This window comes from Ranitomeya imitator, chromosome 5 (genome assembly GCF_032444005.1).
Source record: "Ranitomeya imitator isolate aRanImi1 chromosome 5, aRanImi1.pri, whole genome shotgun sequence".
In the NCBI taxonomy this organism is placed as follows: domain Eukaryota; kingdom Metazoa; phylum Chordata; class Amphibia; order Anura; family Dendrobatidae; genus Ranitomeya; species Ranitomeya imitator.
Window position 1 is genome coordinate 476,168,977 of NC_091286.1, and position 18,148 is coordinate 476,187,124.

General features: G+C 43.4%; 1 protein-coding gene across 1 annotated transcript in view; it reads right to left on the minus strand.

Moving 5' to 3' along the window:
* PRKCI (protein kinase C iota) overlaps positions 1–18,148 on the minus strand; it is a 127,592-nt gene that overhangs the window by 13,123 nt on the left and 96,321 nt on the right. Inside the window, exons 8-12 of the mRNA XM_069727341.1 lie at positions 17,570–17,628; positions 12,188–12,364; positions 10,933–11,030; positions 8,805–8,891; positions 6,295–6,430 (exon numbers count right to left, since the gene is read on the minus strand). Coding sequence (XP_069583442.1) covers positions 6,295–6,430; positions 8,805–8,891; positions 10,933–11,030; positions 12,188–12,364; positions 17,570–17,628 — 557 coding nt within the window. The remainder of the gene's footprint in view (positions 1–6,294; positions 6,431–8,804; positions 8,892–10,932; positions 11,031–12,187; positions 12,365–17,569; positions 17,629–18,148) is intronic.

Consider the following 18,148-nt stretch of genomic DNA (forward strand, 5'->3'; position numbering starts at 1 on the left):
GGGGTGAGCGGACAAGAGCACGGGGGGAGCGGACAGGAGGACGGAGGGGAGCGGAGCTGTGTACCGGACTGATCGGAGGACTGGGGGGGGATAGGTGGCGGTGGGGGGGCAGACCAGTGTTTCCAGCCATGGCCGATGATATTGCAGCATCGGCCATGGAGGGATTGTAATATTTCACCACTTTTCATAGGTGAAATATTACAAATCGCTCTGATTGGCTGTTGAAAGTGAAACTGCCAATCAGAGCGATCGTACCCAGGGGGAAGGGGGGGGGGGAGGGTGAAGCCACTCCCCCTGTCCCTGCAGATCGGGTGAAATTGGAGTTAACCCTTTCACCCGATCTGCAGGGACGCGATAATTCTGACACAGCATATGCGTCACAGGTCGGATTGGCACCGACTTTCATGACGCATACGCTGTGTCACAGGTCGGGGAGGGGTTAAAGACAATATTTCACTTGACACATTAAGGAAATCAGATCAAACCCACATTTCATAAATCTTTCAGGGATACGGACTGTTAAAATGAATGGGTTAAAATATTATCCAGCACTGGGCAACAATATAAAGCAGAATAAAAAAAGGATTTTGTAACAATTCATACAACACGTCCGATAATCCACCACCCTTGAATCCTTCAGACTTACAGCCTGCAATAACCATTCTGCCGCCTCACCGCCACCAGAGGTGCCGCCTCACCGCCACCAGAGCTGCCACCTCACCGCCACCTGGGCTGCCGCCTCACCACCACCAGAGCTGCCACACCCCCGACCGTCTGTCTCTTCCCCATTATCCCGTGGAATGTAAGTCCGCAAGGACAGGGTCCTCTCCCCTCTGTACCAGTCTGTCATTGTAAAATTTGTTTACTGTAAACGATATCTATAACCCTGTATGTAACCCCTTTCTCATGTACAGCACCATGGAATTAATGGTGCTATATAAATAATAATAATAAATAATAATGTTCTGTTGTTGTCTTACAAGAGAAAAACGTGAGGAAGTTTCTTTTTGTGGCCAGAAGAACTTCTCTGATGTGGAGCATTTATGCCTCAATGTGCAGTCGATGTGCTGCGCCTTATGGAAAAGTCCACCATGCCGCAAACCACCCAGCAGTTGTCAAAAAGGGCATTCCTCCTACACATCTGGTCCATAGAAATGTATTGCTATGTTTGGCTTATACATGGAGCGATTGAGTGAGAATTTGGCCTAACATGTTATGTATGTTTGTAAATCCAGTTGCTTGCTTAATATAGCAAGTGTACATGGGGACAAGGAACAGGATAATGCTGCAAAAGAAGCTAAAGATATCATCTGTGCCAACATTAGGATAAACACTCCAGCACCTGATAGCGCAGCGCTGTGCATGGCACCTACCTGGATCACACAAGAGAAAGCAGCCATATTCATCAGTCCACACAAGAATGATTATGGGTAAGGAAATGTGCTGCATGGCAGACTAATATTGATGCCATATTAACCCCTTTTTGTTCACAGAGATGAAAAACAGTGATTGTGAATTTGTGCTTCGTGCAGACTCCGCACAATCTGTGCAGTGTTACACCTCTGTGCAAATAGATAAATGCACATACCTTACATTTATTGCTAAGAGAGCATCAAAGGAGAGGGCTAAGGACCGTCGATAAGGCAGGGATAACAGTACAGCAAAGGAGCTGTCAGGGAGAAATACAGCACAGGCAGCAATATACATGCAGTGCAGAAGACGGCTGGGGGAGCATACACATGGCCAAATAACAAGATCTAGGCAAAAAATAACAAATCAAGACCAGCAACACTGGAAGCCGGGTTATTTGAGAAACAACTGAGGTGGAGTTCTCTTTAATAAATCCAAATAATAGAATTGCAAATATGGCAGGTAAATGTGACATAAATAGAAATAACATCTTAGCCCCAGTTGCTACCAATGCCACTCCATGGGCCTGTTCTATTTTACCCCCTCATTTTTGGGTCCCTTCACCCCTTGTCTATTTCTTGGTTTCCTCATGATACACTGTGTATATGGATACATTGCTGCTTGAGGTGGGGCCTGATTGCCTATTAGATCATTACACTTTCTGTGTCAGCTAATAACCATTCTAGGATGTGCATCCTTATATTGAGTATCTTAGCGATTGTGTGCTGCATCTTAGATTTAATAGTGATTTTAAGAGAAAGTGGAAAGCACAGCAATATATGCCTATGGATACAGAAATGTATACAGCCAGCTCACTCTTATTTGTATTGATCCAGAAAGTTGACAGTAAGAAGAGCAACAGAGTAACACATTGTTACATCAACCAATTATGTTACACTAGGGAAAAATATTCTTGGCTGATGAAATGCAATCACTTTTGCTTCTGAATCAATAAACGTTTAACTTCCTCAAGTGTGTAGACATAAAATGGAGCAGTCACAGTCTGGTAATATACAGCGAACACCCTAGTAACACTTAAAATGCACTGTGGCGTCCTACATGGCCTACCATACCAACAAACCCCGATTAGAATACTCGGATCCTGCAGTTGTGTTACTTCCCTGCCTCTGTCCCCTCAGTAATCTGCTACAGAGCACTGACAAGACTTCTACAATCAGAGATGGATGGGAATATTAATACCATGGGTTAGGATCAGTATAGTTCTTAACCAAGAATCTGCAAAAATACTAGTGCATGTCCTCATCATCTCAACTACTGCAACCTCCTGCTCTATGGCCTCTCTTCTAACACCCCTACAATCTATTCTAAACCCTGCTGCCCTACTAATCCACCTGTCCCCCCGCTATTCCCCAGCCTTTCCTCTCTGTCAACCCCTTCACTGGCTCCACATTGCCAAGAGACTCCAGTTCATAACCTTAACCATTACCTTAACCATGACATTCAAAGTCATCCACAACATGTCTCCCCACACTTACCTACATGCAGCCTCCGATCCTCAAGATTTCCTTCTTTAATCCCCTCTTCCCACAATCGCATACAAGTTTCAAACCCCCTTACTCTTGAACACTCTACCTCAACATATCAGACTCTCACCTACGGTGGAAACATTCAAAAAGGAACCTGAAGACCCACCTCATCTGATAAGCCTACAACCTGCAGTAACCCTCATTCCACCATACCGCTGCACGACAAGCTCTTTCCTCACCTACTGTATTTTCACCCATCCCCTGCAGACTGAGCCCTCGCAGGCAGGGTCCCCTCTCCTCCTGTACCAATCGGTGACATATTGCTCATGATCATTGTACTTTTTTTTTCATTACGTATACCTCTTTTCACATGTAAAGCACCATGGAACAAATCATGCAATGATAAATAATGCACAACCGGCATCTTACTTGCTCCAATCGCTGAAGTTCAACCATTTAAATGCCTCGGTCAATAGCTCACCACGGCATTTAAATGGCTCAACTCCCAAAGGGTACATGCACCAGCACCCATCACCTCTTGCAATTTGGTGTGCCAATGAATTTTCAGGGCAGCTAACTGTCTATTAAAGGCCACTGTAACTGCCATCTTAGTCCTCTTATGCCAAGCCTGTGGTTGGGGACTACATAGGAGAACATCATTTTGACATTATACTGCAATACTATGGTAAGATGTATGTTCAAGGAGATTCAATCCCCTAAAAGGATTAAAATAAAAAAGGTAGGGAAAATAAGTATTTGATTCACTGCCGATTTTGCTAGTTTTCCCTACAAAGAATGGAGAGTTCTGTAATTTTTATCGTACACTTCAGGTAGACTTCAACTGTGAGACAATCTAAAAAACCTAGAAAATTACATTGTATATTTTTTAAAATAATTAAACATCATTTTATTGAATTAAATACGTATTTGATCACCTACCAACCTGCAACAATTCTGGGTCTCATAGATCTGTTCCTTATTCTTCAAGAAGCCTCCTACCCATTACCTGTATTAATTGCATTTGTTTGAATGAGTTGTGGACAGGTGTCTTTTATACATGTAACGTGTTCAATCACTCTCTCCACCATAGCCAAGACCAAAGAGCTAAGGACACCAAGGACAAAATTGTAGACCTGAACAAGGCCGAGATGGGCTACAGGACAATAGGCAAGTAGCTTGGTGAGAAAGCAACTGTTGGCACAGTTATTAGAAAATAGAAGAAATACAAGAGGACTGTCAAACTTCCTCGGTCTGGGACTTAATGCACAATCTTGCCTTGTGGGGTAAGGATGATTCTGAGAAAGGTCAGAAATCAACCCGTAACTGGAGGACCTGGTCAATGACATGAGGAGAGCTGGGACCAGTGTCTCAAACATTACCGTAACACACTGCACCGTCATGGATTAAAATCCTGCAGGGCACTAAGGTCCCCTTGCTCACGCCAACACATGACCAGCCCCATTTGAAGTTCACAAATGAACATCTGGACGATCCTGAGGAGGCATGGGAGAAGGTCATGTGGTCAGATGAGACGAAAATAGAACTATTTTTTATAATCAACTCCACTCGCCGTGTTTGGAGAAAGAAGGATGAGTACAACCCCCCCTTCCCCCCCAAGAACAGTCCCAACCGTGAAGCATGGTGGGGGAAATATCATACTTTGGGGGGTGCTTTTCTACAAAGGTGACAGGACAACTGCACCGTATTGAATGTGAGGATGTATGGGGTCATGTATTGCGAGATTTGGGCCAACAACCTCCTTCCTCCAGTAAGAGCATTGAAGATGGGTCGTGGCTGGGTCTTCCAGAATTACAATGACGCGAAACATAGCCAAGGCAAACAAAGGAGTGGCTCCGTAAGAAGCATTGCAAGGTCCTGGAGTGGCCTAGGCAGTCTCCAGACCTGAACCCAATTGAAAATCTGTGAAGGGAGCTGAAACTCAATGTTGCCCAGAGACGGCCCTGAAAATTGAAGATGATCTGTATGGAGGAGAAGGCCAAGATTCCTGCTGCAGTGTGTGCAAACTTGGTCAAAAAGTACAGAAAACATCTGGAATTGAAAACAAAGGTTTCTGTACCAAATATTAAGTTCTGTTTTTCTATCATATCAAATATTTAATTCATGCAGTAAAATGCTAATTAATTAAGTAAAAATCATATAATGTGATTTTATGCATTTTCTTTTTAGATTCTGTCTCTCACAGTTGAAGTGTACCTACGATAAACATTACAGACCTCTCCATTCTTTGTAGGTCGAAAAACTTGCAAAATCAGCAGTGTATCAAATAGTTGTTTTCCACACACACAATTTTCAAATTGTCCTCTTTTCCCTTTTAAAAAGGCAAAAAAAAAAAAGCATTTCTGGTATCATCGCTTCCGTAAAAGTCTGATCTATTATAAAATAAACTAACCTATAATGTAAACAGAAAAAAAAGAGATAGCCAAAAAAGTACGTTCCATTGTTTTTGTTTATGTGCACAAGATGCGGATTTGCTGCAGATCCGCAACGGATTTTTCCGCGCAGAAGCGCTGCAGATCCGCACTGTGATTTACAGTACAATGTAAATCAATGGGTAAAAAAAAAAGTTGTGCAGATGGTGCGGAAAAATCAGTGCGGAATTGCTGTGGATGTAAAAGAAATGCATGTCACTTCTTTTGTGCAGATCTGCAGCGTTTCTGCACCCCTCCATGATAAAAATCCGCAGTGGCAAAAACTGCAGAAAATCCGCACAAAATCCACATCAATTCCGCAGCAAATCCGCACAAAATCCGAATAAAAAATGTGGCAAATCCGCACCTGCGGATTCTGCCAGGAGATGCGGATTTTGTGCAGAAAATTCTGCACCGCATTTCCTACGTGTGCACATAGCCTTTCAGTTGCAGCAAAAAGGAAACAATCCCTTATACTAGTTTATTGACTGAAAATAAAACCATTTATTTACCGAAAGTGGCAAAGAATACAAGACAAAAAACAAAATACAAAAGGTGGCATCGCATTTGTTTTTTCCATATCACCATATTTGAATTTTTTCCCCCATTTTCTAGCGGTTATATAGGAAAATGAATGGAGTCATTACAAATTACAACTTGTCCCACAAAAAAACAAGCCCTCACACGGTATGTCGATGTAAAAAACAAACACAAAAAAAACTGGCAGAAACGATTAGAGGCTCGTACACATTATATAGAACCAACAGTATAGATCTGTAAATATACAAACATCAGTAACATTAAAACCCCTGCTGTTGTGTTGTGACATTTCCCCACCACAGTCGGCCCTGCTTTCCATTCACTACGCCCGATAGATATTGGTAGCTGATATAGCGCTTTGTTTCCTGGGGTGATTGTGAACAGAGAGTTCGCTTCAGTGGACAAATACCATAAAGCATTTTCCTCACCTTGCACATGCCATAGTCAGTAAGTTTTATGTGCCCTTCAGAATCCAATAAGACGTTGTCCAGCTTTAAATCTCTATAAATAATTCCTCGCTCGTGGAGGTAGTTTAATGCCAGACTGATTTCTGCAGAGTAAAACCTAGAGGGAGGAAAGCATGAGTCTATTACACAGCTGAAGCATAGAAAGGGTGTACTATACCCGGAAAATATGCTCCGACACCCCAAAAAAAAAAGGCCAATAGAAATGTACGCAGAACTGGACTAGCTTAGTATGACACAAAGGCAATTTCATTTCCTACACCCAATATTTCTCTGCACTGGACCCACTCTATACACAGCAAATATTTGTAAAGATTCAAGAGCTTTTATTGGAAAGTGTGAGAATGTGTATTCTCATGAAATTCCTTTTTTTCTCTTATGTACATAAAGCGGGAGACAGACACGGCGGCGCCACACGCGGCTGGAGACAGACACGGCGGAGACAGACACGGCGGCGCCACACGCGGCTGGAGACAGACACGGTGGCGCCGCACGCGGCTGGAGACAGACACGGCGGCGCCGCACGCGGCTGGAGACAGACACGGCGGCGCCACACGCGGCTGGAGACAGACACGGCGGCGCCACACGCAGCTGGAAACAGACACGGCGGCGCCGCACGCGGCTGGAGACCGACACGGCGGCGCCGCATGCGGCTGGAGACAGACACGGCGGCGCCGCATGCGGCTGGAGACAGACACGGCGGCGCCGCACGCGGCTAGAGACAGACATGGCGGCGCCGCACGCGGCTAGAGACAGACATGGCGGCGCCGCACGCGGTTAAAGACAGACCAGCCCCCATTGGCAGCAATACCATTTAGATTTATGTGCTCGAGGCAATCAGGGCTCTATAATAAGTGTGCACATTTTTTATATCAAGGATATTCGGAAAATACGTTAAATCATTTCTGCTGCGGCTGTTTTTGTCCTTCTGATCCATCTAGCTTATATTTGATAATGTTTTCCTTTTTTGCGATTATCCAATCACTATACTGCTGGACATCAGGGTAAGGCAGGAAAAGAACGGTCCCTATTTCTCTTCTACTGACTCATCCAAGGCCACGTTCACATCAGCGTCGGTGGAGCCATTGCTGTGCGTAGCATTATTTTCACCCAACAAAGCAGACATTGCACCTGACTGCATGATAAGTCAGTCAGGTGCGTCGGGCACTGAGTCTACAAACACAGCAGCAGATATGTGAACAAGCCTTGGGTATTAAAGGTCATGTGTCATGAATTACATTTTTAGTTTTATGGACATAGCTACAACCTCAGACGCTGCTATATCTACAATGTATGAACCTTGACTTCCAAGGCTGTGTGCCCACAATGAGTTGTTGGTAAATTTTTGACACTTTCAGCAAAGTGGATGGGAATTCTAGAAATCTTACGACCACTGTTTTTTTTCCATTCAGCGTAAACTGACCTGTAGTGCCTCTTAACACGGCAACATGTCAATTTCTATTGTGAATAAGCTCAAGTTTTATATGTGGATTTTCATTAGATGCAGAAAATCTGCAAGTAAAAAATGTACATGTGTTTTTACTACTTTTCCGAGACGGAAAAATAAAAAACGCATGTAATCTGCACATGGCTGAATCAAAGTTTTGTCAAAGCCAAATACCAAAAAGTATCAAAAACAATGCAGCTTTGTGTAAACCATGAAATACCAAAGAGAGAACCGTCAAATGCAAAAAAATGCATTAAAAAAAATGCACTCAAATGCAATGAAAGAAGTCCAGTAACCCAATTTACTTAAAGCCCCGCTTGCAGCAGGTTCTTTTTATTAGACCGCTGGAGTGCTGCTTTACATGCAAGTCCCCTGCCCTCTGTCTCACACTCATTTTCTGGCGTTTATCTGTTTTGTCCGCCGCTCCCCAGCGAAAAGTGACCTGCCGGCTGCTTCAGTGTTTCATGGAGAGGCGCGGAGGTCACTTTTCAACACAAGTCTAAGAGCATCGTTCTGGTTTTCTTAGATTTGTATTGCGAGCTTGTGATGTAGCTTCTGACTTCTGGTTAGTCAGAAGCTACTGTTATAAGATGGCACCATGGGACTGGAGTGATTCCGAAAAACGGTAAAGATGCTGGAGGGCGAGTATATGACCGGGGGTAGGGGGCTTACATTTAAGGCCACGTTCAGCAGTTGGTCAGAATTTTACATCAGAATTTGTAAGTCACAACCAGCAGTGTGTCAAATATAGACGTAGTGACATGCTTCTATTTTCTATGGATTGTTCCACTCCTGTTTTGGCTTACAAATATCGATACAAAATACTGACCAAATACTGAACGTGTGAACGTGGCTTTAAAGTGCCACTCCAGCACTGGAAAAAACAAAACGCTGCAGTGGTGCTTTTATAGAGGCAGAAATGGTGCAGAAAATGTGCAGAAAAAAACTCACAAAAGGCTAATAGTATAAAGGAAGACGTTCTTTATTACCATATCTGTGTTGGCACACTAATCTAACGAAAGCAAACCTTGCATGTTCTTCTGGAAGCTTCCTTTGACGCTGCATGTGAAACATCAGATCTCCTCCATTTACATATTCAATAACAAAAAACAACCTGACACAAAGCAAAAGAAGCACAACCGTAAGTACAGTATATGGTCAGTGTTAGACATATGCCATTATCTTTATTATACAGCCAAGGTATTACATACAAATATAAATTAATTTAAAAAGAATTCTCAGGATTATCCCCCCCAAAATAAAGTCATCCTTTATCCATAGGGTAGAGATAACTTGCTGATGGCTGGAGATCCAACTGCATGTTATAGGAGGCTAAGGAAGGGTATGTGCACATGTTAAGTATTTGGAGCAGACATTCCTGCATCTCTACTCATTAGTAGGGGTGAAATCTGCACCTATTCTGCAAGTCAAAAATGAGCAACATGGGCCTGAGACAGCAGGGCTCTCATTCACTTTTCTGGCATCATGAAACCCTTTAGGTTGTGTGACAAATCGGAGCAGGAAAAAAAAAAGCAACAAATCTGCAACGTGTGCACATGCTCTAATATAGTCTGAGCAGCTCTAGCACTGCAAACACTTAGGCTAGGTTCACATTGCGTTAACAGCAGCCCGTTAAACACATGCGTTAATGGGCTGCTCTTAACGCAAGTGCCGATATGTCATCGCGTTAGCGCAGATAGAGCTAGCAGATGCTCTATCTGCGCTAGTGGTGACGGACCCGGAAACACTGCAGCCTGCCTCCCAGGGTCCATCACTCACTGACGGCACATCGCTAGCGCACGCCCATTGTGGGTTTGAGCTAGCGATGTGTCCGACATTGGACTCAATGGCGGCATTAACGGACTGTGTTACGCCGCAGTGTAACGTAGTCCATCTAACGCAGTGTTCCCCAACTCAAGTCCTCAAGAGCCACCAACAGGTCGTGTTTTCAGGATTTCCTTAGTATGGCCCAGGTGATGGAATTGTTGCCTTTCTAGATGATGGAATTCTCACCTGGGCAATACTAAGGAAATCCTGAAAACATGACCTGTTGGTGGCTCTTGAGGACTGAACTTGGGGAACAATGGTCTAACGGATGCCTAAAACGCATCATGAACCCAGCCTTAGTCCTATATATGTGGGGTTCGCCCTCAAACTGACAAGGTTAGTGATGAGCGAACGTGCTCGGGTCTTATCAGAGCATGCCCGCGGCTGCTAACCGAGTGTCTTCAATGTGCTCGAAAAATATGTTCGAGTCCCCGCACCTGCATTTCTCACGGCTGTTTGACAGGCACAACACATGGAGGGGTTACCGGATTGTTAGGCAATCCCTACAAGTATTGCGGCTGTCTACTTCCACTAGACATGCAGCCGCGGGGACGCAAACATTTTTCTAGCACACTGAAGACACTCCGTTCGCACCCGAGCATGATCAGACCTTATCCCAGCACATTCAATCATCACTAGACAAGGTACATCTTTAATATTCTGGTTTGAAAACTAGACTTAAGGCATTAACCCCTCCACCTGCCAAACATGACCAAAGTAAGGTAAATTGCTAATGCACTGATGGGGTGCATTCTGCTGTGAGTTCTGGGGCACGGATTTAGGCTTTTCATTAAATAGATCTTACAATTAAATTGCCATTTTTGATGATAGTAGCACAAATAAATTAAGCTTGTGTAATATTGCATTGTACAAGTTATGGCATTTCCTATGAACTGGCTTCAGTTTCTGAATATGGACTATGATGTCCAATTCACACTCCCTAAAACGCCATCTATGTTCTATGGAGCTGAAGGAAATGAGAATAGGGAAATCAATCCTGTCTAATATCAGCTTTTGGGCCAGGGTCTGGAAGCCCTAAGAGAAGATGTGAGTGATACTATTATTTCAGGCCTGGAGTTATTTTACTGATAGCAATAACTCAGTATAAAAACCAGAATGTCTCAGGTAAGACCGCAAACAACAAATGCCGACGAGCAATTTATCAGCTGCCACACTGTGGATCGCCGTCAGAAAATGTGATCACAGTGCAAAACAGCTGTAAGCCATAGATCAACATAACAGCGCAAAGGAGGCAAACCGTAGTCTATATTTATTCAGTACATTAACAGCAGGAAAAGTCCGGGGTCTATACATAGTGCTATTATTACCTGCTTTCTGTTTGGAAACAGGAGTGCAGTCCGACAAGAAAAGGGTGGTTAGAGGCTTGTTCAAACACATGCTTTTCTGTCTGAACCCAGTCAATATCCTAAAAAATAAAAAAATTAAAAATCTGGAAAAAAATCCCTGCAATTTACACAAAGCTTAGGACAAAATGTGAATATAATAGTGAATTGTCCTCATCCAGCTCTTTAAGCTAAATCGTATAAAAATGTGAATCCTATAAAGGGAACCTGTCACCCCGTTTTTTCAGATTGAGATATAAATACTGTTAAATAGGGCCTGCGCTGTGCGTTACTATAGTGTATGTAGTGTACCCTGATTCCCCACAAATGCTGAGAAATACATTACCAAAGTCGACGTTTTCAAACTCGGCTTTGGGAAAATGTCCGCCGCGATCTCTTCTGCGCACGCGCGGCATCCCGCGACCATTTTCCTGAAGCCCCGTGCAGCAGAGCACTCCATCTGAGCACGCGCGGCCCCAGGAAGATGGCCGCCCCCACCGATGACAGGGGGTAACAGCGCAGATCGCGCGCTGCTTCTTCACGTGCGCGCAGTGGATTCGTCACTGCGACATGCGCACACCACTACGCCACCAACGGAAAGCTGGGGAAGAAAAGAGCGATGTCACCACGCCCACCCGACCTGACCAGCCTGATTGACAGGCGAAAACGGCGACTTTGGTAATGTATTTCGCAGCATAGGTGGGGAATCAGGGTACACTACATACACTATAGTAACGCACAGCGCAGGCCCTATTTAACAGTATTTATATCTCAATCTGAAAAAACGGGGTGACAGGTTCCCTTTAATGTTTGCAGTTTTTGATGGTACCAGTTGCAAAGGGTTGAAAAACCGGGGTACTAAACAGGTTGTGCAGTTTAAGCAGCTGTCTGCACTAACAAAGTAATCTAAAGGTGTCATCACACTATTAGGAAAGTGAACACATTCAGCTTTACATCACCGCCATAAATGAGAACGAGTATCACACGTCTTTAAAAGAGGGTAGAAAACGTAACCTTCAGTCTGGAACTGACGAGACCTCTCAAGACGCTTCCACCTTTGTGTAAATATAGTTTATAGCGATGCAGTCAAAAGAACACATTTACTGTGTATTCATGAAAAGCAGCATCAGCCCCAGCATTCAGTCATATACACCACCTACAATAATCTGGGCAACCCCTCTAAAATTCTACTTCCAATGTAGAATGACTGTTTGTATAGGATGATGTATATGATCCTCACCTCATCATCATTAACCAGTTCCTTTTTTACCACCTTCATTGCATAGATGCGCTCGGTCTTTTTTAACCGCACCAGAAGGACCTTTGCGTAGCTTCCTCTTCCAATAACTCGAAGCAGGTCAAAATCTTGCAATCCTAGGCTGGAGGGGGGCTTATCACTGTCCCTGCTGTTTCTTGCCTGGTAAAAAAAGGGGAGTTCAAAGGAAGCTGATTAAAGAGGCCTTTTCATGTTAGAGCAGCATTTTGTAGCTATTCAGGCAGTCTGAACTGGTGAGGAAGAAGAAGACCACTCGGGAAGAGCAGCTTTCATGGAAGACTCCTGAGGATAAATACAACTAAGTGTATAGAACCCTTTATTGTAGGGATAGAAAGAGAAAAGGGACCAAAGTACGCTGGCTCAGTCAGCTCTTTCCAATTTATTACCTCAAAACCAGCCTTTCTTCAGAGTGAGAGAATGCTGGAAAAGTGGGTTACGGCGTCATTTATGATCTCTAAAATATATCTGTAGCCTAACAGGAGTCTTACAAGAGTGCCAGGAAAGTGCAGGAACATTTATAAGATGATCTAAGGCACTGCCATCATATCTGTAGGTATAAAAAACTGCTATGGCCGTCAGGCAGGGTCGCCAACCATTCAGAAACTCCAGGACCATCTGTAAAAATAGAGCACTTTTTTGCCCCGTCCACGAAAAAATGTAAGGCGTCTGATTTTTATTTATTTTTTTAAGCTGAAGATGCGTATACGGAATATTTTGACTAATCTCCATTCCTTGGCACCTCCGTATGATGGAGAAAGGAAATTATGCTAAGCTCAACTGCAGTCAAATCTGAATTGTCACATTTAGTGGATGATGTCATATCTTCGTATTATTCCATACTATGCAGGAACGCAGCACCTGTGTTTATATATCCGTACACTGCAAGTAGTGTACATCTATTTGATCATGACAGGTGCCTAGCATTCACGCTGCCTGTAATATGCAGAGAAGACAGGTTCCTAGACCGTTATTATAGAAGTACATTGAAGAACTCTTCCCTATCCATTGAATGTATATTCCCTACCCAATCTATCTATCACAATAAATTACACTACCGTTTCCCCTGTACCGGAAATCCGCTGCCTCAGAACCCTTGACTCTGCACTGTCCTTCAAACCGCACATCCAAGCTCTGGCCACCTCTTGTCGCCTCCAGCTCAAAATTCTTTTCAGAATCCTTCCTTTCCTCAACCTACTGAAATGCTTGTGCATGCCCTCATCATCTCCCACCTTGACTACTGCAACATTCTCCTCTGTGGCCTACCTGCTAACACTCGCTCACCTCTCCAGTCCGTCCTTTACTCTGCTGTGCGACTAATCCATTTCTCTCCTCGCTACCCCTAACCTTTGCAAATCTCTTCACTGGCTCCCAATTCCCCAGCGAATTCAGTTCAAAGTACTAACACTGACCTACAAAACCATCCATAATCTGTGTCCTCTGTACATATCCGAACTAATCTGCCGATATCTTCCCTCACAATCTTCGGGGTCCTCCCAATCTTCGGGGTCCTCCCAAGACCTCCTTCTCTCTTCCACACTTATTCGTTCCTTACACAATCACCTTTAAGACTTCTGAATATTCCCCATCCTCTGGAATTCTGTGCCCCAACACGTCCAATTATCCTCCACATTGGGATCCTTCAGATGGAACCTGAAGACCCATCTCTTCAAGAAAGCCTACAATGACCACCTCACCACCACCGAGGCTACTGAACCCCCAAACTACTGCCTCCTTCCCCATCATCCTGTAGAATGTAAACCCGCCAAGGCAGTGTCATGGTCCTCCTCCCCCTATACCAGTCAATCATTGTTAGTTTGCTCACTGTGAGCGATGCCTGTAATTTGTATTTAACCCTTTCTCATGTACCTTGATCATGGAATCAATGGTGCTATATAAATAATAATAACTCACCTAACAAGACCATAAGATCCTGATGATTGGGTACCTGGAGGATTAAACCTTCCAGAGATGAACCCAAGTGTGACTTATTTATGCACGGATTAAAAATTCAATAAAATGGGATTTTTGATCTCATCATGTTAAGGATCGCAAACAAAACTTGTTTTCCCACATATTGCAAAGAAACCCTTTCCCGCTCTCATTGAAGAGATGATCGTGTGGTCATGGCAAGTCACCAGCAGATCAGTCCACAGGAAAAACGCTAACGAGTAAATGTCAAATGTTACACTGCCGACATCTAGAGGACACCAAGGGAGTGAAGGTGGTTTCCTGAATTTTTTTTGTCCTACAAATTTGTTTTCACCAATTTACCAGCAAATTAAATTTGAATTGAAAATTCATACAGGCTCCCAGATTGAAATAAATATATGTAAGGGTTAGGATATTTTACACTGGAAGGTGGCAATTTTCAAGAAATCTTCACCCATTACAGAACCAATTACAAAAGAAGTAAAAAAAAAATCATCTACAGATATGTCCACTTAAGCATTTATATTTTCACTTAATGGAGCAGATTTATAAAAACGGTTTAATTCTTAAACAGAGCAAAATTAGGCTAGACAGTCTTTAGATAACCAAAGTCATCATGGTACATGTTTGATAATTATGTCTAATTTCGTCCATGGCTTATTTGTGCAAACAACGAGCGCCACAATTTTTACACACATTAAAGGAATCTGTCAGTAGGGTCACCACTCCTAAGAAGTCTACATGGACATAAAAGATCATAAAAAGTGGACCAAAATGATACCTTAAAGGGAATCTGTCACTCCCAAAATCGTATATGAACTGCCCCGATGTAACCTGAAAGATGAGAAAAAGAGGTTAGATTATACTCACCTGGGCGGTCCCGCTGCGGTCCGGTCCGATGGGCGTCACGGTCCGGGGCCTCCTATCTTCTTATGATGACATCCTCTTCTTGTCATTCCACCGTGGCTCTGGCGCAGGCGTAATTCGCTGTCCTGTTGAGGGCATAGCAAAGTACTGCAGTGTGCAGGCGCCGGGAAAGGTCAGAGAGGCCCAGCACCTGCGCACTGCAGTACTTTGCTCTGCCCTCAAGAGGGCAGACAAAGTACGCCTGCGCCGCGGCAAGAAGACTAGAAGAGGATGTCATCGTATGAAGATAGGAGACCGGACCACAGCAGGACCGCCCCTGGGTGAGTATAATATATCCTTTATTTCTCATCTTTCAGGTTTAGGTACCGTCACATTTAGCGACGCTGCAGCGATACCGACAACGATGCCGATCACTGCAGCGTCGCCCCGTGGTCGCTGGAGAGCTGTCACACAGACCAGCGACCAACGATCCCGAAGTCCCAGGGCAAAGAGGGTAAACATCGGGTTACTAAGCGGAGGGCCGCGCTTAGTAACCCGATGTTTACCCTGGTTACCTGTGTAAATGTAAAAAAAAAAAAAACACTACATACTTACATTCCTGTCGCGTCCCCCGGCTTTCTGCTTCTCTGCACTGTGTAAGTGCTGGCTGTAAAAGCAGAGCAGTGACGTCACCGCTGTAATTGCTTTACACCTGGCCGGCGCTGACACAGGATGCAGGAGGAGTGCAGGGAAGCAGAACGCCGGGGGGGACGCCACAGACACCGGAATGTAAGTATGTAGTGTTTTTTTTTTTTTTTTTTACATTTACACTGGTAACCAGGGTAAACATCGGGTTACTAAGCGCGGCCCTGCGCTTAGTAACCCGATGTTTACCCTGGTTACCAGTGAAGACATCGCTGGATCGGTGTCACACACGCCGATTCAGCGATGTCTGCGGGAGATCCAGCGACGAAATAAAGTTCTGGACTTTCTGCTCCGACCAACGATGTCACAGCAGGATCCTGATCGCTGCTGCGTGTCAAACACAACGATATCGCTATCCAGGACGCTGCAACGTCACGGATCGCTAGCGATATCGTTGTGAAGTTGGTCAGTGTGATGGTACCTTTACATCGGGGGCTTATCTACAGCATTACAGAATGCTGTAGATAAGCCCCTGTTGCCGGTGGCCGCAGCTCACATAGGATTTTGGGGGTGACAGACTCCCTTTAAATACCTGCGATCCGATGTTTTATTCCATAAAATTTTATTTTTTTTAAGAAACACATTTAAATGATGTATTGGATGGACACTGATCTTCCTAAGAATCTACCTCCAGACTTTACGTTAGATGAAAATAGGCGTTACCAGTGTGAGACCTGTAATGACTGACAGTTTGATTTTTTTGATCTACATGTCTCACACTGGTAACTCACCATTTCATAAAACAAGCTCTGGAGGTAGATTTTCAGGGAGATCTATATCCGGCCCATAGATCTTAACAGCTCATTAACATATTAGGAAAAATGTATATTTCTCTGGAATAACACATCAGATCGCAGATATCAAAAGTACAATTTTATTCAGCTTCCTATGACCTGTGTGACCATATAGACAGCTCAAGACAGATGATCATACTGACAGATTGTGTTCAAACCATTCACCTTTATAGGTAACCCATTTCAGCAGGCCATCCCCCCAGTTGTAAAAAGTGTCTGAAACACATTATAAATATGTTGCACATAAGAGACAGATTTTTGGTACAGCTTGATAAATGCCCCACTGTTTTGGTTCTTCAATAAGATAACCATCTGGGGATTTCAATAAATTTAGAAACAAAAAATGTATTCCAAACAAAACCACAAGTCCCTAAGCATCATGTCAATGCAAAGAAAAACTCATGAAATGCAGCGCAAAGAAAGTAAAGGATCTGCCAATGATAGTGAAGTGTTCTGCTTGTTGTCACGATGCTTTAAATAAAATAATGACTATAATCTTTTAGATTTGCAATTTTTGATTTTTTAAAGAAATCTCCACCTCTGCTTTTAGAGCATTGCAGAGTCTTGAGCCAATGTAGGAAATCAATGCACAGACAATGAACCCTGCTCACGGATCATCTTGGCGTAGGAAGCAAACACAAAGCTTTCACCTCCATAAAATAACAGGATGACCAGAAAGTCCAGTTACTTTATAGAAAGAACTAAAAAAAATTACATATTGGAAATCGGTGAAGATGATATGAGGCCAAACAACTTATTCTGAAGGAATGATCTTACCCGATTCCAAGAAATACATCCAATTTAAAGTACACGGGATAATAAAATATCAGGTCTATGACAGCAGGCATTACAGGCCACTTGTCCTGTACAAGCAGTGTATTTTTCTTCTTGCAGAGCAGCTGCGGACACACAATTACTAAAGAGCTATTACGGCCTATTTCTCAGGTTTTCATCTTGACAGATGTCATACTCCCTCACATATGACCAATGTTAGGTTGGAATCTTAAAATAAAAAAAATAAAAAAATACAGAACTTGAATAGTAACAATAAAAGTCTGTAAAAACCATTTACCTCTTTCTCTTCACCATCCTGATCTATATTATTATGACTCCTGTGCCTATAAGTTGATTCTGCAAAGCAAAAAAAAAAAAAATTAAAAAACAAGTCATTTTTGGCTTCGTGCTCTTCACTATATGGTAATGTAAGACCACTTAGTTACTGCATTATTCTCCTAGGGGGCTTTGGGGAGCTGGACTATGTAAATGAACGGAGGGACATATGTGTGCCCCCACAGCTGGCATTCAGTTTCCAGTTAGCCAACATCTGCCATCCAGCTATAGTTTGGACTGAAGCACCCTAGAGCTCAATTTTCCTTTCAGTTTTCTCATTTTATGACATAATGGAGAAACAAACCAGCAGCTACGATAAATCCCAGTACTGTAGTGGCAGATGTGAGCTGAATATATGAACCAGTCCTATGTCAAGGTATTCAGGATCTACCAATATATCTCGCGCTTCAGAATTAAAAGATACCACAAAATATAGAAACCCTCCTGCTGGTTTAACGGTCGGTCCCATATGCTGCAGTTTGAGCATACTGCTTCCCCAGCCTCTCGGCTTTGATGGGTCGCAAATACTTGATTAAGAATT